Source organism: Camponotus vicinus, unplaced genomic scaffold (genome assembly GCF_025532165.1).
Source record: "Camponotus vicinus isolate PSW18456_S1 unplaced genomic scaffold, iyCamVici1.0 SCAF_12, whole genome shotgun sequence".
NCBI classification, from domain to species: domain Eukaryota; kingdom Metazoa; phylum Arthropoda; class Insecta; order Hymenoptera; family Formicidae; genus Camponotus; species Camponotus vicinus.
This window is the reverse complement of record NW_028141948.1, coordinates 17,317,668-17,340,009: the sequence shown is the minus strand read 5'-3', so window position 1 is coordinate 17,340,009 and position 22,342 is coordinate 17,317,668. Positions and strand designations below refer to the sequence as shown.

Here is a 22,342-nt window from a genome sequence, read left to right as displayed (position 1 = left end):
TACTTTCAAACTTTCAAATAAATTTTTATTAATTTTTACATATTTATCATATTTACATATATAGACATCTTTAAGGAAACTAGCGGTATTTTCTGCGTTTTAGTTTGCAGTCGATTTAAGATTACTGGAGCAAGTATTTCCTCTATCTTGTATTTTTCCTCCGAATTTTTAATCCAATTTTATGATAGCACGCGTGGGAGATTAAGATACTTTGTCGTTCGTTTCGTCCTTAATAATCCTTTAATAAGTCATCAATAATTTCATTACGTGTGACTCGATCCGAGATGAAACATTTGTTACATCGATTTTTTGTGATGTATATATTTACAGATTTCTTAATTTATTTAACTGGTATAAAATAGATACAATGTGATAAAAAGAGATATTTTCTATTAACACATTATTTACACAATGTTTAATATTTACATTCTTTATAAAACATGCGAGGAGAATTAGTTAATAAATTAGTTAACTACTACTCCCGAACCAATCTGAGCCCATTGCACCGAAAAACGCGGCCGCACCAGATTTTATCGTTGCACTGGTCGAATCACTTTTTGTGTTCTCTTTTGTTGTTACTTTCTTGCGCTGTAAATAAATACATATTAATATAAATATATATTAATTAAAAAATTTACTCATTGCACATTCTCACACAAATTTATTAATATCATCCGTCAATTTATAGAAACATTCATTAAATCTTATTAGGAATCAATCTAGTATAGAATGGCATTCTACTTATTCCATTTCTAGTCTTTTGATAATGTGAGTTTCATATTAAATCATTTTCAAATAAAAATAATCTCTTAACCAGTGATATAAAGAATAAATAATATTATAGAGTTGTGATAATCCAAAATCAATTAGTCGCGTTAATTCATAATAATCACGACATGCAAGATTCGCCAGCTTACCAAGTTTACATTTGTGATATCTTTATCTCATTTAAAGGGCATATGCAATCTAGGAGAGTAGGTATATTTGTAGAAAATGTTTAACAAGTATGTTGTTTCACCAGTTTGACAATATTAATTATATAACCTGAGAAATATAAGGATATTTGTTACCTGTGCTTTGTCCGGCATCGTTACCGATATAACTGGCAAATTTCTTGTAGGGGCAGTTACTGTTAGCGGCGGGAACCATGGTGCCCCCGTACATACTGCAAGTATTGCAGGCAATTCATTTTTTCCACCATCACTATTTACATGTTCATTGCGTGCACCCAAAATTGAATGTAATTGCTCTAAATGAGATACCAAATTGCCAAATATCAACTAAAAAAATAGATAAAATAAAAACTTGTTATCACTGCAAGTTCCGAATGTAATAAAAATATCTTTTTCATATATCAATATGATATACTAACCAAAGACCTTTGAACGGATTTTCTGATATTAGTATGAATAAATGGATTAAAAACATCATAGTCGAACGGGTCTATCTTTGTAAGTACTGCTTCGCAAGTTTTATTTGATAATTCATTGAGAATTTTGTTTTCACGTGGCACCATAAGCAATGTACAATATTTTATATCATATAATACTTGAAATGCTTGTTTCTGCCTAAGATCTACGTCTTTCAATAAGTTAAGATAATAATTAAACAATTCTGTAATTATTCTTTCTATAATTTGCTGTAGTACTCTCCTAAAATTAAAAAAAGAATAGAATATACCATGGTAAATAAAGTCTCGGTGCCTGTTAATGTTGCATCATTTACATACCTTGGAAACGTATGAGGAATAATCTTATTTAAATCTTTGCAGATAACTGTTAAGAATTTCTGCAAAGATATCGATGGTTGATAAGGTATCAAAATTTCAGATTTTATTTGCTTTCCTTCCCCAGATTCTTCCTCGATGGTAACTTTTTCCCATTCGGATACAATCCAATGAACGCGCAACCCGTCAATTGGCTCTCTTGATATATATTTTTTTATATATTCCGCTATTTTAGTTTTATATATGTCAGCCCAAATGGACCACACGCAGGTACTTTCTTCCTTGAGGTTTTCACAGATAGTTTGCCATTTAACGTTAGTGATGGTAAGCCCAGATACTTTTGATGATGTGAAACACTTATTTAAATTCGGACACAAAGTAGTTAATGCAAACAGAAATCTTGCCAATATAATAGCATTTATATCACGTTGACCGTGTTCGGGTTTTTCGTTAACACATGTATTCTTTATAAACTGTACAAGATTTTCAATATTTTCAGTGCTGATTACTTGCAAATGTTCTTGTACTTCATTACGATCACAAAATGAATTTGCAATTAAAGATATATTTGCCGAAAGTAAATTATCTTTAAGCGTTACTATTCGTTCAGTCTCATATAAATAATGCTCGAGATCAGACAGTAACGTGTATAGATTTTCGTCCAATCCTTCACATAATTTGATTACATTTGGGGAATATCCTTTAGCTTTCATTAGCAAGGATCTCTTGTTATCTAATCCTCCATTTTTTGTAAGTTTCTGTGGAATGTCAGTAGGAGAATCTTTCCATACAAACCATCGTAAATCGTGTTCCGGAAATTCAAATTTGTCATGCGCTACTTTTTCCAGTAATTCTATTATACCGGATTTTAAATCGGCTAGCGCATCTGTCCACTTATCCATTATAATACCTGTTAACAGATTACTATTAATTATCAATGTAAAATCTTTATTTTGTATACAGAGTGTCCGGAAAATTCCTTCCGGACCCAAAAAGAAGGAAAAAAAACTATATAAACATAGGTCCGGAAATAAATCGTTTCAAAATTTTAGCCACTTTTATGCTTAAAAAATCGTAATTTATAATCTTTGGCATTTTTGAAATTTTTCTTAAATTTTAAATTTAAATTTTTAAATTTAAAAATTATAATTTTTAATTTTAGCTCTTTTTGAGTCCCGAATCATTTTCCGAAATACTGCGGGCGATTTTTCGGACACCTTGTATATAGAGAAATACGTGATTACATTTTGCTCGTTTAGTTATGATAGGCTGGAAGAATTCCATCCAGAAACTTATTCTGGGTAAAGAGAGCTCTTCCCATATGGAATTCCAATTTTCAGGTAAATTCACACTGATAGCCTCTTCCCGGACATTATATAGGCCTTTGATAGAAACTATTAAATCTAATAATTTAGTGACTTCAAGATTAGAAAATTCATTAACCCATTCCAACCAAGACTTAACTCTATCTTGAAGGATTGATAAGGGAAAGTTATTTGGTACATCCTGAACAAATGGTTTATGATTTTTGGTAACAGAAGGCAAAAATTCCTCAAGTAAATCTTGATTTAAATCAAGTTGCGATAGCAAGCAATATGCTTCTTTATCTTTTATGTCTGTTATAAATTGTAAAACTAAACCTCCTGGTGCATTATCTGCATCTATAATTAGATATAAGTATAATATAAAATACTTCAAAAGTTGTGAATCTAAAATGGATAAAATACTTACATATAAAACATGAATATATCAAGTGGACAGTTTGTATAAGTATCTTCATACATAATTTTAGCTTATTCTTGACACTATCATGACTCTCTTCTTTAATAATAGATTCAATCGCGCGACTTCTCATGGATATTAATTTTTCTAAAAGATCCACAAACGAAGATTCGTTTAAAAACACAAGAGATGCTAAACAATTTGCAGCATTCTGTGTAAAACAAATATATCATTAATATATAATACTTAAATATTACAATTATTTTCTATAATTTGAATACTAACAATAGTTGAAACATCTAATGACTGCAATCTGTTGTTACACTCATTAGATATAATATTCTTGAATTGAGAAATAACATCCCATTGCTTCGAAACAATTGGATATTTATGTGTCAGTTCTATACTGCCTACTTCAAACATTAAACTATAATTTATATGTTGCGCTATTATATACAACTGTGTAGCAAGTAGCAAATTCTGATCTTCGATACTCGTCCAAATATACTGTGGAATATCCATTAGAATTTTAATTTGGATAATAATGGAATCCGAGACGTACTCTCCCCTACAATTTAGATTTGATATCAATTTTATTTTCAAATAATATATGCAGATATGATGATATGTATTAAAAAAGGGCACCTGTCTAGCTTATCTCCAATTGGTTCTGTTTTAAAACCAATTAGATATTTTTTTTGCAATTGCCTAAATTTATCTTCTACATTAGCGATTCTTGCAGTAACTTGTTCCGATGTTATCTTCATTTTTGCAATCGTGTCAGCAGCTAATATTAGGTCCCGATATCTTTCTCTGAAAGTCATTAATATAAATTACAAGATTTTTGAAATTTTGACAATTTTTAGTTTCTTTTTCAGTTTCAAAAAATATATACTCTAATGTAAACTTTAAAATGACAAAAAGACACGTACATACAAATTGATATGCATTTTAATAAGACACAGTATATATTTTAGCTAATGATTTGAAATAGATTTTGTGATTAAAGTATTAGATAAAGTATTACACGAAGTCTTACCCGACTAACGTTCGTAATTCTATCTTCTTTCTATCACTTTCCAATTGAATTTTTTTCTGAATTTCTTCGATCTCCTTAATGGTATGCTCCTGGAATAACTTATTTATATCTAAATCCAAATAATTTGTTGTTGTCATGTTTTTGACAGTCTGTATCCTTTGATTTTGGAATTCGAAAGCTCCTACGTAGGCTACATTACACAGGTTAGATTGTTGAACCGCATCAGAGAACTGAGAAAACTGAGAGATGTCATTGCCTGTTTTTAGGTGATCCCTGAAAGCGATACTCCCTCTATGGACATTGAAAACGTGGACATGAACTACAAAGCCAATGTCCATGAATGTTCTCAGAGGGTAATATATAATGTGCACAATTTCTGGTTTTGTTCCGTGCTATGTGCACGAAATGCCGGTAGCACCAGAGTATAACAATCATTATTTTGAAAATAATATATAAATATGATAAATATAATAATTTTTATAAAAATAATTTTTATAAATTACTTACCTATATGTGTATGTATGTGTGCCCATACGTTGTCCAAATGATTTTAAATATAAGAATAGACTATATGAATATCGGTGTATGTTACCGTCGGCATAGCTCTCAGGTTCATGAGAGTACTGAAACCTCCTCACCTGGCAAATGCCTTCGTTAAGGCGGAGATACAGGGGAGGAAAAATTGAGGAGGAACAATTTTTTTATTTTTTTTTATTTTTTTTAATAGAGTTTTTAAACACAGAATATAATACATATAAAAAATATATATTACATAATTATAATATATACAACGTAAATTACAATTAATTTGCAATTACATAAAAAACACATTACAAAATATTAAATTATGTAATATAAAAATAATTACATTACAAATATATATATTATAAAATTTAATGTAGAATATATAAAATACAATGCATTAGAAATATGTATTACAAAATATAATACAAATTTAATATAAACTATAATTTTAAACTTAATACAAAATAAAATTTATTACACGAAAGTGTCCAAAGTATACGTAAAATATAAAATTTACTAAAAGTTTTTACATAGACCAGACAAGACTGATGTGTGATGATTAATTACGCGATATTTATAATCGATATTAATAATCGACATAGAATAATAGAATTTAATTAGTTTTATATAAATAACGTATAAACATAAATAATCATGATCAAAAGAGTCATTAATAAAATTATTGATCATTTCTTCGATTGTAAAACAAAGTATTTGCATTATTGACGCATTTCGTGCAGACCATGAAAAGAAATATTTAAAACGTGTAAAGATAGATCAAGCTTTGATGTAAATCGGAGATTAAATTACAAAATAAATTGCGATTTAAAATTCGCGAGAAATCGCGACGAATAAATAAATCGACAATAATCGAATATTCACACAATTGCGAGATACGCATAATTTTTATAATATAATAATCGAATCAATAGACACGCGTGCGATATAATTATTATCACACAAATGTTGACAGACGAAGATATTTTAACAAACATTTGTGATCCGTATTGTTTATGAACATAAAATTCACTGTCCGATTTATTTGCGATTAATATATACGCGACTTTATACGAATTACACGATTGAGAATAAAATACATATCCTATTTCTCGCATTAGTTGAATAAGAAGAAATGAGCTCTATAAGTTTTAAAATATAATTAAAAATCGCGTTGTGGCCACGTTTAATAGAAAATAACGGAACGAATGATTTTCATTAATAGTTATAGATCGTCTTTTAAATTATAGAAAAAAATATTTACACTACCAGCATTCTGCACGAACTATTAAAAACAATATTCAAAGACGTGGAAAGATAAACAAAGCTTCAATGTATAAGTCAACGATTAAATTATAAGATAAATCGCGATTTAAAATTCACGAGAAAACGCGACGAATAAATAAGTCGATAATATGCGGAATATTTGATTGCGATAATTACGTATAATTTTTATAATATAATGATCGAAGCTCTCAATAGACACGAGCGCGATATAATTATTACCACGTAAATATAGAAAATCGAAAATATTTCAACAATCATTTGAGGTCTGTAATGTTTGTGAATATGCAATTCAGCGACCGAATTACTGCGAATTTTTATAAGATATATCGCGATTTAAAATTCGCGATGAAACGCGACGAATAAATAAATCGATAATATTCAAAATATTCAATTGCAGATACGCGAGTGACATACCGGTAATATCCGATAAAAAGAGGAGCGATCTTAAAAATGGAGACCGATTAACATCTTGTTTCTACATCAGATTTCGCAAGATCAATCTGCGAAGAAAAGTTAAGTGATCCATTAAACGTCGGGAATTTCACTGTAGGAGGGAACGAATCCTGGATCTTCCGGACTATTTCCGATAGCAATGATTTCAGTATTAAATCAAAGACAATTATTCCTCGTCATTATTTTCAATTCACGAAATTGATATTCACGTCAGAAAACATGTTCTTCCATTACTAAGAAATATATTTCTTTATTGAAAATTAAATGGATATAACCTTTGTGTGTTATTGAAATGTGATTACAAACGATTAAATTTATAAATAATAAAATACATGCATTATTGGAGTTTATGTTAAATGTGCGAACACATAATTTGGGGTACCGTCGCGCGCGAGACGAATCGAACCCGATAACAGCAAGATTTAAAAAATTTCAATTCGAATAGTGTTCAAAAGAAAATAAATGAAATAATTTTAAATATATAATTAATTCTAGATTAATTATCTAGATTCTTATTCTTGTAACTTCTTCTAAATTAATAATTTTTTTTTCTTTTAATCAATATCTTACTGATATAGGGGTACCCATTCGATTCGTCTCTAAATTTTTAAGTATTCGCACATTTTATGTAACATTCATGTATAATTTCGCGTATATATAATATATTATATTAACAAAAATTATAAAAATATTTTGGATTCGTTAATTTGTGCATGTATTTTAAATAATTTTTTCAAATTAATTAACAATTAATAAAATATATTCGTTCGTAATCATTTTTATCATAAAAATTAATAAAAATTAATTAATAAAAATTAATTAAATTATGAATTAAATTATTTAAAAAATTAAAATTTATACACAACGCTATATCCATATTTAATCTACTATTAAATCTTTCTGGCATTATATACAATAATGATACCAATCATAATATTGAAGAACATTTTTTAACGAAGAAAAGAAAAGATACATTTCTCTCATCTAAATATATATTATTTAAATTAATTCGACGTTAAAGAAGCGTATCGTCGTTGAATTACTATCGAAATCATTGCTTTCGGAAATTGCCAGGAAAACCTGGGATTAGTTCCAATCTTACAATAAAAATTCCCAATTTTTAACAGGCCACCGAACTAGACGTCGCGAATGGATCTCACAAGAACCGGTGAGAAATAATTCTCCATGATGAAAATCGTTTCGACTCCTCGGCGGTACGAGCCACGCAACTTTTATTAACGTTTATTTAACGGAAGAAACAACGATAACTCTTTTATTAAAACGACAATCTCGTCCAAGAATGCGAAAAGAACGCGGAAAAGACACGGTGATTTCGCAACCGTAATTTATTAATTTTTTTATAAATATTTTTCGTAAGCACAAATATAACTGAAAAAACAAATTATTAAATTCATAATAATTAACTCGCGATTCTATAATATCGAAGGTGGTGATCGTTAAATTTTGTGAAGCTAATATTTAATCGTTGACTTATCACATCGAATCTTCACACTCTTATTCGATAATTCTGTATATTTAATTAGCAATATTTAGGAATATTATCTGACGAGAGGGACAGCGATAAAAATCTTTTGTTAAAACGATAATTTTGTATAAGAACTTGTATTAAAAATTTTATATTTGATAGCGCGATGTATATATTTAATATATATACCTATACATTAGACGGCACTCTCGGTTTCAGTACGAGCGAAAATCTCATTTCACTTACAAGAATCAACTTCGAGCCTACCGGTCGGGATTGCAACGATACAACGAGCAAGGACTAAGCCCAAACCGGAAAGAAGACGAAATGATTGACGGAAATAGAGGAAAATGAAGTTCACCAACTCTTTTTCGCGCATAATTATCCTATCTCGTATCGAACCTGGACCCGCTAAGCACGATTTCAGGTGCTCCGCCCGGACATATTATGCCTCCCGCGGTTGCTATATGCTACACCAGGCTAGTAGACGGCAAAAGAAGAGGATACCCACATTTTTTAAATGCTTACATTCAGCAATTTAGAAAATGGGGAGGCAACCCCTTTTACCGAGCGAAAATCGTGCCTAGGGGAATCCACTCGACTCCTCGACAGGGTTAACACACGCAGTGCGTGTGGCTGTAGACGAGCAAAGAGAAGGGACCCATTGACGACCATTCCGAGCAATCGATCGAGTTCTAACTAATTCGGGCCGAATCACTTGACGAAGCACGAAGCAAGAGTGTACGTTGCATAGCAACGTGTGCAAACTCGAAACATCCCAGTTAGTTGGCATCGGAAGCAGAGACTCGTGACAATAAGGAAATTGGGATTTTTATACGAAAAATCCAACGCGGAAGCACGAAAACGCGACGACGCGAGAATACTACAACGGGGAAACGCGGTAATGCCGCCGTCCGCGACATATTGACGGCACCGATGATGGAAAGTCGATGACGCAATGTAATTCTTTTATTAAAACGACAATCTCGTCTAAGAAGAACGCGAAAAAGAACGTGGGAAAAACACGGTGTTTTTCGCAACCGTAATTTATTAATTTATTTATGAATATTTTCCGATACGAAATTCGTAAATACAACTGAAAAGCAAATTATTAAATTCGAAAATATAACTGAAAAGCAAATTATTAAATTCATAATAATTAACTCGCGATCCTATAATAGCGAAGGTGACGCGAAGAGAACGCGGAAAGAACACGGTATTTTCGCAATCATAATTTAATAATTTATTTTAAGAATATTCAGTTCCGCGCGATATGGAATTCATAAATAGATAAATCTAACGGAAAGCATATCATTAAATTTATAATAATTGACTCGCGATTCTACATTTTATATAAAAATTTTCCGAATTTATTAATGACTCTTTGATATGAAAATATAAACAGTTATTCTTTTACGAATATTTCAAAAATATATACTATAGAAACAAATATGTTAATTTAACGAATTAATACTATACGTATACTTACGTATAATCATATATATACATATAATATATACGTATAATCATTATACGTATATTTTCGATAATTTTTCGTGTAATTTACATAAGAATGTATTCACGTAATTTACAATCGTAAATACAATTTCATATAATATAATTATAGTTATAATTGTATTTTATACACAACTATGTCAATAATTAAAAATATCAATATTAGATTATAATTAATATACAATTTTTAATTTTTTGATTACTTGAGCCAAATCTCTAATTATTAAATTTAATATACAATTATAACTATTTACAATTTACAAAACACAATTTTTTAATTACAATTAGTACGATTTACAAAATATAATTTATGATGTTATCAATATCAAATAAATGTACTCGATTTATTCAAATATTTAATAACATAAATAATTTGATATTGACAGCATTAACATTTGGACTTAATATTATAGCTATATATTAATTTACACATTTATATGATATATTTTTAATTTTTAAAATCAAATATAACATGCTAAAATATATCTTGAACATTTATAATTATGGAATTTGTTTAATCTTCTTGAAAATAATTTTGATAATTTAATTTCATTTTTAAAACATTTTTAAAAAGAAATTCAATTTAATTTTTTAAGAATAATTTTAAATTATTACAAAGTATTACAAAAGTATCCAAAATATACGTATAATATAAAACTTATTAAAAATTTCTACATAGTCCAAACAAGGCTGATTAGCGATGATGAATTACGCAATATTTATTATTAATAATTGACATACAATAATAGAATTTAAGAATAGAAATTAGTTTTATATAAATAACGCTTAAACATAAATAATCGTGATCAAAAAAGTCATTAATAAAATTATTGATAGTTTTTCCGATTGTAGAAGGAAGTATTTGCATTACTGGCGCATTTCATGTAGATTATTAATATTCAAAACGCGAAAAGATAGATCAAGCTTCGATGTAAATCGATGATTAAAGTACAAGATAAATAACAATTTAAAATTCGCGAGAGAGCGATAACGAATAAATAAATCGATTATTAGGAATAGTTGATTATGATATGCATAATTTTTGTAATATGATAATCGAAACAGCTAATAGACAGCGCGCGACATAATTATTATCAAACAAATGCGAAGATATTTCGAGACATTTGAGATTTATAATATTTGCGAATATAGAATTTATTAGAAATTTTTAGAAGATAAATCGTGATTTACAATTCGCGAGAAGACGCGACAAATAAATAAATCGACAATATTCGGAATATTTGATTGCGATATGTATAATTTTTATAATATAATCGGAGCCCCTAACAGACACGCGTGATATAATTAATAGAGAATAACAGGTTTAATAGAGAATAACGGAACGAATAATTTTATCAAAGTCTCTCTCTAATACTTTAACTATCTAACTATATCTCTAACTATCGATGTATTAGTAGAGTTTAATAAAATTTATATAATGATTTAAATAATCGCGATTTTAATCATTAATAAAATTATCGATCATCTTCTTAAATAGTAAAAAAAATATTTGCACTATTAGCGCAGACTATAAAAAACAATATTCAAAGACGTGGAAAGGTAGACAAAGTTTCGACGTATAAGTCAACGATTAAATTATAAGATAATATTAAGTTATAAGATAAATCGCGATTTACAATTCGCGAGAAGACGCGATAAATAAATAAATCGACAATATTCGGAATATTTTTGATTGCGATATGTACAATTTTAATAATATAATCGGAGCACCTAATAGACACGCGCGATATAATTACTATCACGCACAAGTGCAAAGATATTTCGACAGATATTTAAGGTCTGTAATATTTGCGAATTTATTTGCGATTAATACGCTATTTTATAGAAATATCGCGATTGAAAGATACATATTGAAAATACATACATCTGGGACATGATCAGTTAAATGAAATAAAATGAATCTTAAGATTTTACAATTTTGAATATAATTAACATATAATTAAAGAATCGCGTTGTTCGCCACGTTTAATAGAGAATAACGGAACAAATAATTTTATCAAAATCCCTCTCTAATAATTTAATTATCTAACTATCGATGAATTAGTAGAGTTTAATAAGATTTATATAATGATTTAAATAATCGCGATTAATCATTAATAAAATTATCAGTCATCTTCTTATATAGTAAAAAAAATATTTGCACTACTAGCGAAGACTGTAAAAGACAATATTCAAAGACGTGGAAAGATAGACAAAGTTTCGACGTATAAGTCAACGATTAAATTATAAGATAAATCGCGATTTAAAATTCCCGAGAAAACGCGACGAATAAATATAATGATCGAAGCTCTCAATAGACACGAGCGCGATATAATTATTATCACGTTAGTATAAAAAATCAAAAATATTTCAACAATCATTTGAGGTCTATAATGTTTGTGAATATACAATTCACCGACCGATTTACTTGCGAATTTTTATAAGATAAATCGCGATTTAAAATTCGCGATAAAACGCGACGAATAAATAAATCGATAATATTCAAAATATTCAATTGCAGATATACGAGTGATATACCGGTAATATCCGATAAAAAGAGGAGCGATCTTAAAAATGGAGAACGATTAACATCTTGTTTCTACATCAGATTTCGCAAGATCAATCTGCGAAGAAAAGTTAAGTGATCCATTGAACGTCGGGAATTTCACTGTAGGAGGGAACGAATCCTGGATCTTCCGGACTATTTCCGATAGCAATGATTTCAGTATTAAATCAAAGACAATTATCCCTCGTCATTATTTTCAATTCACGAAATTGATATTCACGTCAGAAAACATGTTCTTCCATTACTAAGAAATATATTTCTTTATTGAAAATTAAATGGATATAACCTTTCTTATTGAAATGTGATTACGAACGATTATATTTATAAATAATAAAATACATACATTATTGGAGTTTGTGTTAAATGTGCGAACACATAATTTGGGGTACCGTCGCGCGCGAGACGAATCGAACCCAATAACAGCAAGATTTAAAAAATTTCAATTCGAATAGTGTTCAAAATAAAATAAATGAAATAATTTTAAATATATAATTAATTCTAGATTAATTATCTAGATTCTTATTCTTGTAACATTTAAATTAATAATTTTTTTTTCTTTTAATCAATATCTTACTGATATAGGGGTACCCATTCGATTCGTCTCTAAATTTTAAGTATTCGCACATTTTATGTAACATTCATGTATAATTTCGCGTATATATAATATATTATATTAACAAAAATTATAAAAATATTTTGGATTCGTTAATTTGTGCATGTATTTTAAATAATTTTTTCAAGTTAATTAATAATTAATAAAATATATTCGTTCGTAATCATTTTTATCATAAAAATTAATAAAAATTAATTAAATTATGAAATTATTTAAAAAATTAAAATTTATACACAACGTTATATCCATATTTAATCTACTATTAAATCTTTCTGACATTATATAGACAATAATAATACCAATCCTAATAATGAAGAACATTTTCTAACGAAGAAAAGAAAAGATACATTTCTCTCATCTAAATATATATTATTTAAATTAATTCGACGTTAAAGAAGCGTATCGTCCTCGAATTACTACCGAAATCATTGCTTTCGGAAATTGCCAGGAAAACCTGGGATTAATTCCAATCTTACAATAAAAATTCCCAATTTTTAACAGGCCACCGAACTAGACGTCGCGAATGGATCTCGCAAGAACCGGTGAGAAATAATTCTCCATGATGAAAATCGTTTCGACTCCTCGGCGGTACGAGCAACTTTCATTAACGTTTATTTAACGGAAGGAACAACGATAACTCTTTTATTAAAACGACAATCTTGTCTAAGAACGCAAAAAGAACGCGGGAAAAACACGATGATTTCGCAACCGTAATTTATTAATTTATTTATAAATATTTTCCGATACGAAATTCATAAGTACAAATATAACTGAAAAAACAAATTAATAAATTCATAATAATTAACTCGTGAATCTATAATATCGAAGGTGATCGTTAAATTTTGTGAAGCTAATATTTAATCGTTGACTTATCACATCGAATCTTCACACTCCCATTCGATAATTCTGTATATTTAATTAATATCAATTCTTTATGTTTATTTCTGTATATTTAATTAACAATATTTAGGGATATTATCTGACGAGAGGGAGAGCGATAAAAATCTTTTGTTAAAACGATAATTTTGTATAAGAACTTGTATTAAAAATTTTATATTTGATCGCGCGATGTATATACTTAATATGTATATCTATACATTAGACGGCACTCCCGGTTTCGGTACGAGCGAAAATCCCATTTCATTTACGAAAATCAGCTTCGAGCCAACCGGTCGGGATTGCAACTATACAACGAGCAAGGACTAAGCCCAAACCGGAAAGAAGACGAAACGATTGACGGAAATAGAGGAAAATGAAGTTCACCAACTCTTTTTCGCGCATAATTATCCTATCTCGTATCGAACCTGGACCCGCTAAGCACGATTTCAGGTGCTCCGCCCGGACATATTATGCCTCCCGCGGTTGCTATATGCTACACCAGGCTAGTAGACGGCAAAAGAAGAGGATACCCACATTTTTTAAATGCTTACATTCAGCAATTTAGAAAATGGGGAGGCAACCCCTTTTACCGAGCGAAAATCGTGCCTAGGGGAATCCACTCGACTCCTCGACAGGGTTAACACACGCAGTGCGTGTGGCTGTAGACGAGCAAAGAGAAGGGACCCATTGACGACCATTCCGAGCAATCGATCGAGTTCTAACTAATTCGGGCCGAATCACTTGACGAAGCACGAAGCAAGAGTATACGTTGCATAGCAACGTGTGCAAACTCGAAACATCCCAGTTAGTTGGCATCGGAAGTAGAGACTCGTGACAATAAGGAAATTGGGATTTTTATACGAAAAATCCAACGCGGAAGCACGAAAACGCGACGACGCGAGAATACTACAACGCGGAAATGCGGTAACGAAATGCCGCCGTCCGCGACACGTTGACGGCACCGACGATGGAAAGTCGATGACGCAATGTAACTCTTTTATTAAAATGACAATCTCGTCTAAGAACGCCAAAAAGAACGCGGTAGAACGTGGTGTTTTCGCAACCGTAATTTATTAATTTATTTATAAATATTTTCCGATACGAAATTCGTAAATATAATTGAAAAGCAAATTATTAAATTCATAATAATTAACTCGCGATCCTATAATATCGAAGGTGATCATTAAATTTTGTGAAGCTAATATTTAATCGTTGACTTATCACATCGAATCTTCACACTCTTATTTGATAATTCTTTACATTTAATTAGCAATATTTAGGAATATTATCTGACGAGAGGGACAGCGATAAAATTCTTTTGTTAAAACGGTAATCTTTTATAAGGACGCGAAAAGAACGCGAAAAGAACCCGAAAAGAACGCGAAAAGAATCCAGAAAAAAAGCGAAAAGAACCTGGAAAGAACGCGAAAAGAACGCGGAAAGAACACGGAAAGAACACGGTATTTTCGCAATCATAATTTAATAATTTATTTTAAGAATATTCAGCTCCGCGCGATATGAAATTCATAAATAGATAAATCTAACGGAAAGCATATCATTAAATTTATAATAATTGACTCGCGATTCTACATTTTATATAAAAATTTTCCGAATTTATTAATGACTCTTTGATATGAAAATATAAATAGTTACTCTTTTATATATAAAAAATGTATACTATAGAATACTATGTATACTATATATACTATAGAAATAAATATGTTAATTTAATGAATTACTACTATATAATCATTATACGTATACTTTCGATAATTTTTCGTGTAATTTACATAAGAATGTATTTACGTAATTTACAATCTTCTTAAACATTTATAATTTTGCAATTTCTTTTAGTATTCCTGAAAACAATTTTAATAATTTAAATTAATTATTTAAATATTTTCATTTTTAAAGCATTTTCAAAAATAAATTCAATTTAATTTTTTAAACTGAAATAAAGCCAAATTACAAATTTCTCTATATTATATTAGACTGCTAACACAGCCATATCTCATATGATGAAATGTAAAACAAAAGCAACCATTTATAACTGGACAGAATTTATACCGGGTATCACAGAATTTAACATAACATAACTATCGCTTTTGAAAGATGCAATTGTAATTTATATGAGTATCGCTTGTATATTTATTTTAATAATTGCTGGTTATTGCTTATATTTATTTAAATACTATATTTTAATATTTTGTAACAACTTATGTTCATTTTAATCACTAACTCGTAGAAGTTTATATTTATTTTAATAAATGCCGGCAAAAATTGAAGTACGACATAATATGTATATTAATCTAATCTGTATATGTATATCCTGCCCAAATGTAAATGGTTATCCTGGCTTCAGCTGTTAGCAGCCTGGTATAATATATGAAATTCTTATGATATAAAAGTCTTTGTGCAGATTACCAATAAAAATTGATTGATATTATAATAATATATATAATTAATAAATTTTTATAGTAATGCATAATTTAAAATAAAATATAAAATTAATATGTGTATAACATTTATCATATTACATTTATGACATTACAAGTTATTTCATTAATTAATCATTTGGCTTTACATTAAGTTTAAAAACAATATCTACAACAAATATTGTAATGGATGAGCTAATAAGAAATTAGAGTAATATAAGTGAATAAGACAAATGCGCGTTATAAGAATAAATTAGCATGAGATGTAATTGATACAATTTTTAGTGTTCTTTATTTTTAATAAATTAGGTAAAATCTATACAAAAATAATCTTTTCTCTATCTTTTTTCTTTATAATTGAAATACTGCAATATATTTTCGCAATGGATGCCATATATTTCGAACGAATTTATTAAAAGTTATTTAATTTAATCTATTCTAGCTCATCCATTTTAAGGCAACAAATTTATCTACAATCTTTATGAATCCGTTATTTTAAAATTAAATAAAAGTTTTTATCACTTACCGGAGCATTGATGTGCCAGCGGAGTTATCATTATCGAAGTTACGTTGTCTGTAACATACAAATATAAAATTCATTTATAACAAAGCTCAAAATACAATCAATATTTAAAAAATTATTATTGTGCGGAATTTCATATCCGGTGTGTAAAATAATAAGCAGATATAAACACGTGGGAAGATTTTATAAATTTTAAAATTACTTTTTAAACAGAAATATTTATATATGATTTTTATAAAAATCTTTCTCTCTAATTTTCTCTTTAATTCCTTTAAATTATAAGAACGAATTATTGTGCATACGATTTATAACAATTGATATACAAATAATAAATATTCACCATCAGGTTGCTTCGCCGATGCAAGATGCCTCTCCCAGGCCTCCTCCTCCTCTCACAATAGTTTGTTGGTCTGTAACATACAAAGAAGATTCAAATTGTAGTCACGGTCAAAAAATTATTATTATATGCACATTCAGTTCGTTGACGAAGTCTCACACTGACACATCGTTTTTATCTCTTGATTTTAAATTTAGTAAGATGTAATGATCTTGCAAATGTGACTTGTACAGTTTACAATACTATGATTTATATCCATCACTTGATCTGTATGCACTCATATTGTTCACATTTAATTCGTGGGTATTCTGTTTATTCAAACCGTTGAAAATCTAATTTGTAATTTCATATTCCAGTATATACTTGAAAAGGACCACAACCATATGGTCGAAACGTCGTAATTAATAAACAAAAATTCTGGCTAGTTTTGGTCGATTACATTATTTCCAATGATCCTTTGATTATTATATGCATTTAATTTTATATCCGACGCACATAAATAATAAGCAAATAAACAATTTTATAAATTTTGAAAAAAATTCTACTAATAAGTAATAATTTAATAATTCTGTTAAAAGCTATTCGAACGTAGAAACTTTTAAATTACAGTTTATATGTAAAAATTTCTCTCTTTTTCTCTTGTTTAAGTCATGTACATAAAAAATCAAATTACGCGATTAATTACTTAATTTAAATCGCGCGTACGCAATTAATAAATAATTATATATAAGCGATAATTTATTTACCATAGAGTTGCTTCACAGGTGCCTGATGCCTCTCCCAGGCCTCCTCCTCCTCTCATGTTGTTGACGCGCGATACTTTCAACGGCACTCCCGCACTCACGAGCGATATTTTTATATCGCTATTTTCGCTATTTTACGCGCGATACTTAACGATTTCCGCACTATTTCGATGCGATTAAAAATTTTATATTTGATCGCGCGATGTATATACTTAATATGTATACCTATACATTAGACGGCACTCCCGGTTTCGGTACGAGCGAAAATCCCATTTCATTTACGAAAATCAGCTTCGAGCCAACCGGTCGGGATTGCAACTATACAACGAGCAAGGACTAAGCCCAAACCGGAAAGAAGACGAAACGATTGACGGAAATAGAGGAAAATGAAGTTCACCAACTCTTTTTCGCGCATAATTATCCTATCTCGTATCGAACCTGGACCCGCTAAGCACGATTTCAGGTGCTCCGCCCGGACATATTATGCCTCCCGCGGTTGCTATATGCTACACCAGGCTAGTAGACGGCAAAAGAAGAGGATATCCACATTTTTTAAATGCTTACATTCAGCAATTTAGAAAATGGGGAGGCAACCCCTTTTACCGAGCGAAAATCGTGCCTAGGGGAATCCACTCGACTCCTCGACAGGGTTAACACACGCAGTGCGTGTGGCTGTAGACGAGCAAAGAGAAGGGACCCATTGACGACCATTCCGAGCAATCGATCGAGTTCTAACTAATTCGGGCCGAATCACTTGACGAAGCACGAAGCAAGAGTATACGTTGCATAGCAACGTGTGCAAACTCGAAACATCCCAGTTAGTTGGCATCGGAAGTAGAGACTCGTGACAATAAATGAAATTGGGATTTTATATGAAAAGTTCAAAAGTTCCGCGAAAACGCGACGACGCGAGAATACTACAACGCGAAAACGCGGTAACGAAGCGCTTGCCGTCCGCGGCACGTTGACGGCACCGACGACGCGAAAGGGTACTTAGCTTCCTATTCAGGCACCTTAAGATTTATCATAAATAGAAAAATTTAAGATAAATCTCAAGGCACCATCCAAGTACTAAGCCCTCCCACCGCGACAAGGTGTACCCCATGGGAGGGTTATATTATATATAATTTTATATATAATATAATACATAATTTGAAATTTATTTTGTAATATAGTACATAAATTTAAATTCGCAAATATAAACGATAAATAAAAATATAAAGGATAAGAGAACATCTATTATACAAAGCAATGTTCAAAATAATTGATTTTAAACCTAATTATTACGCGCAATTAATTTTTACATTTTTACTTTTAAATAGATATATTTTAATATTATAAACTGCGTAATTACAAAATAATTTATATTTCTTAGATATAAAGTTTTAAAAATATGATAAATAAAAAAGTTTCTATTTTTTTATATATAAAATATTTAAATAAATATATTAATTTGAAATGTTTTATAAAACATAAAAGTATCTGAAAATATTAATTAATAAAAAATTTTATAAATGTTTTAATTATTTTAAAATAAAATGGAATATTTTTTATAAGTATATGTATTATATATGTTACAATTTAAAATCACTATTAAATCACAATCAAAGAAATAAAACGAAACGAGAAATATGTATATTTTGAATATATATATTATTGATAAATAATTTATATATTGTTGCGTCCGCAGAACGCAGTATATATCAAACGCGATATATATCGAACGCGCGCGACACAATCGGCATACGCTGACGCTCGTACACTCGTAAATAATAACGCGATTTAAGGTGCACAAGAATTTTAATAAATCGCGAGTAACATACAAGAATTCAGAATAATCGTAAAACGGATCACAAATAGACGCGCGTCCGCACAACTTGACAGCTGGGCTTAGACTCTCTGACAGTCGTTTATAACAATATCTTGACAACGCGCGCGAAAACGATCTTCTTCGAAAGAATTCAACGGGTGACGAATACATTCAGCGGGACGGGACGCGGGGACGCAACAATATAATAAATAATGAATGTGATAAATAATTTATATTAATGACTTACATCATATCTTATTGATCCATCCACTTCCAAAACCTCCTTTCTTCTTTTGCTTCCTTCGCTCTTTTCTCGTGGCACTTTAATCCTCGTTGCACTTTAATCCTCGTTGCACTTTAATCCTCGTTGCACTTTAATCCTCGTTGCACTTTAATCCTCGTTGCACTTTAATCCTCGTTGCACTTACACTTATTCACGAAAAGTTCCTCGTTGCACTTGCAATTGTGTTTAGAGAAAGAATTTGATAATATATGAAACGTCTCACATCACTACTTCACTGCTCAAGAGCCACTGAGCGAATGATCGTAAGTCAAGAACATTACCGCGGTACTGTTTATATCGCCAGGGTCGACTATGTAAAGGAAGAATTTGATAATATATGAAACGTCACTACTTTATTGCTCAAGGTTTCTGTGCGAATGATAATAAAGCCGTGTAACGTATTAACAATAGCGCGATACTGTTTATCAAGGTCGAACACGGTGTTATTGATAATTCTCTCGTTGCCGAAATATTTTCTGTAATATAAAATATTCGCGCGCGGAATATTAAATTATAGAAGTATTTTAATTTATTGATTTAAATTGATTATTTTTTAACAATTTATCACAAAGCCTTTCGTTATGCTATTTATTTGCATCTATAATTCGATTGCTTTACTTTGTATTCTCTCATAATCCAAATTATTTTTAGATTTTCAAGTAGAACGATAAAGTAACACGGATGAAATATATTTGTGACTCTAGTATTGAAATAATAATTATTGTCCGTAAATATCGCAACGATCGAAGCAATTATTTAACATTTTGGATTCCTATCATTTAATCGATTCTCGATTAAATTGTACATTGTTTAATTAACAAGGATTGTTAAAATTTAAGGTATTGGTCGAAATATAATTAATTCTAATATTGTTAATGAAATATAATAAGCATCAATGATCGAAAGTTCATAACATAATTAAGTCTCTTATCCCCTTTTATGTATATTTTGTTTGAATTTTTAATCGCGGTAATGAATGATTGCGATTCGATAAAGATTTATAGTTGCGATACAGTTTCATGTCGTGAATTAATTTTTAATTAATTAATTTATATTAATATTTAAAGCAAATTATGTTTCGATACTAATCGTAATCGTGTTTAGTAAAAAAATTACAATACAATACGAAACGTTTCTCACCACTACCTTACTCGAGAGTCAAAGACAAAGCCGAAACATAGCGCGCTACTGTTTATATTTTATATTGACAAAGTCGAACACCGTGTTATCAATAATTCGTTGCCAAAATATTTTATATATTATAAAATGTACATTAACGCGGAATATATTAAATTAATGAAGTATTTTAATTTATTGATTAAAATTGATTATTTATTAAACAATTTATCCTTTCATTATGCTAATTATTTGCATCTATAATTCGATTGATTTACTTCGTGTTCTCTCACAATCCAAATTATATTTAGATTGTCAAGTAGAACGATAAAGTAACACGGATGAAATATATTTGTGACTCTAAATATTATAATAATTATTATTGTCCGTAAAAATCGCAACGATCGAAGTAATTATTTAATATTTTGGATTTCTATCATTTAATCGATTTTCGATTAAATTGTATATTGTTTAACAACAAGGATTGAAAAAATTTAAAGCATTGGTCGAAATATAGTTAATTCTAATATTAAAGCTTTAACATAGCGCGCTACTGTTTATTTTTTGTATTGCCAAAGTCGAACACCGTGTTATCGATAATTCGTTGCCGAAATATTTTATATATTATAAAATATACGCTAACGCGGAATATTAAATTATAGAAGTATTTTCATTAATTAATTAAAATTGATTATTTATTAAATAACTTATCATGGAACCTTTCGTCATACTAATTATTTGAATTTATTCAATTATTTTATTTTCAAAGTCAAATTCTATAATATTTAGTTTTGCATTTTAGAAGACTGACTTAGAGCGAGCTAAATAAATAAATAAATAAAAAATAAATAAATGATGTTGAGAAGAAAAAAAACATACATAAATAAATAAATAAATAATAGCGTGGAAAGAGAGAACATACTAATATTTTTATATAATAAATTATTATTAATTAAATTATTTATATTTTTATTTATATTATTTATATTATCAGAGAGACATATATGTTACCCTCTGAGAACATTCGTGGACATTGGCTTTGTAGTTCATGTTCACGTTTTTAATGTCCACAGAGGGAGTATCGCTTCCAGGGATCACCTAAAAGCGGGCCATGACATCTCTCAGTCTTCTCTCTGACCGCATAAATTATAATGAGTTATCGTCACATGATAAAACAAGTACAATAGTCGATAACTGTCACCTGCTTTATCATGAGTAAATAAACATTTCCGTTGACTAGAAAAATATCCCTGCAGTTGGAAGCGCTGCACCTGCAGCATATCTTAC

The 22,342-nt window shown here is 29.5% G+C and overlaps 1 protein-coding gene across 4 annotated transcripts; it reads right to left on the bottom strand.

Annotated features, from left to right (window-relative positions):
• Positions 1 to 69: 69 nt before the first annotated feature.
• Cog1 (conserved oligomeric Golgi complex subunit 1) lies at positions 70 to 4,884 on the bottom strand. 4 transcript variants are annotated; one of them, XM_083084562.1, is made up of 10 exons: positions 4,488 to 4,880; positions 4,094 to 4,261; positions 3,734 to 4,016; positions 3,458 to 3,659; positions 2,971 to 3,387; positions 1,730 to 2,636; positions 1,373 to 1,652; positions 1,071 to 1,280; positions 427 to 588; positions 70 to 238 (listed from the first exon to the last, which is right to left on the bottom strand). In XM_083084562.1, exons 1-9 carry the CDS (start codon positions 4,823 to 4,825, stop codon positions 469 to 471), a joined length of 2,925 nt encoding a protein of 974 aa, XP_082940688.1. In that variant the 5' UTR covers positions 4,826 to 4,880; the 3' UTR covers positions 70 to 238; positions 427 to 468. The 4 variants fall into 4 exon arrangements, with proteins under 4 accessions (XP_082940688.1, XP_082940689.1, XP_082940690.1 ...); XM_083084563.1 differs by lacking the exon at positions 70 to 238 and adding an exon at positions 320 to 348; XM_083084564.1 differs by lacking the exon at positions 70 to 238 and adding an exon at positions 918 to 966 and having other exon boundaries at positions 371 to 588; positions 4,488 to 4,884.
• Positions 4,885 to 22,342: the final 17,458 nt, after the last annotated feature.

What these genes read in the sequence shown, in the direction of transcription:
- Cog1 (XM_083084562.1), bottom strand. Translation starts at nt 4,825, where the DNA reads ATGGACATTGGCTTTGTAGTTCATGTCCACGTTTTCAATGTCCATAGA. An exon ending in ATTCCTCATACGTTTCCAAG is followed by an intron (nt 1,653 to 1,729) that starts GTATGTAAATGA and finishes TTTTAATTTTAG; the next exon opens with GAGAGTACTACAGCAAATTA. An exon ending in AATCCGTTCAAAGGTCTTTG is followed by an intron (nt 1,281 to 1,372) that starts GTTAGTATATCA and finishes CTATTTTTTTAG; the next exon opens with TTGATATTTGGCAATTTGGT.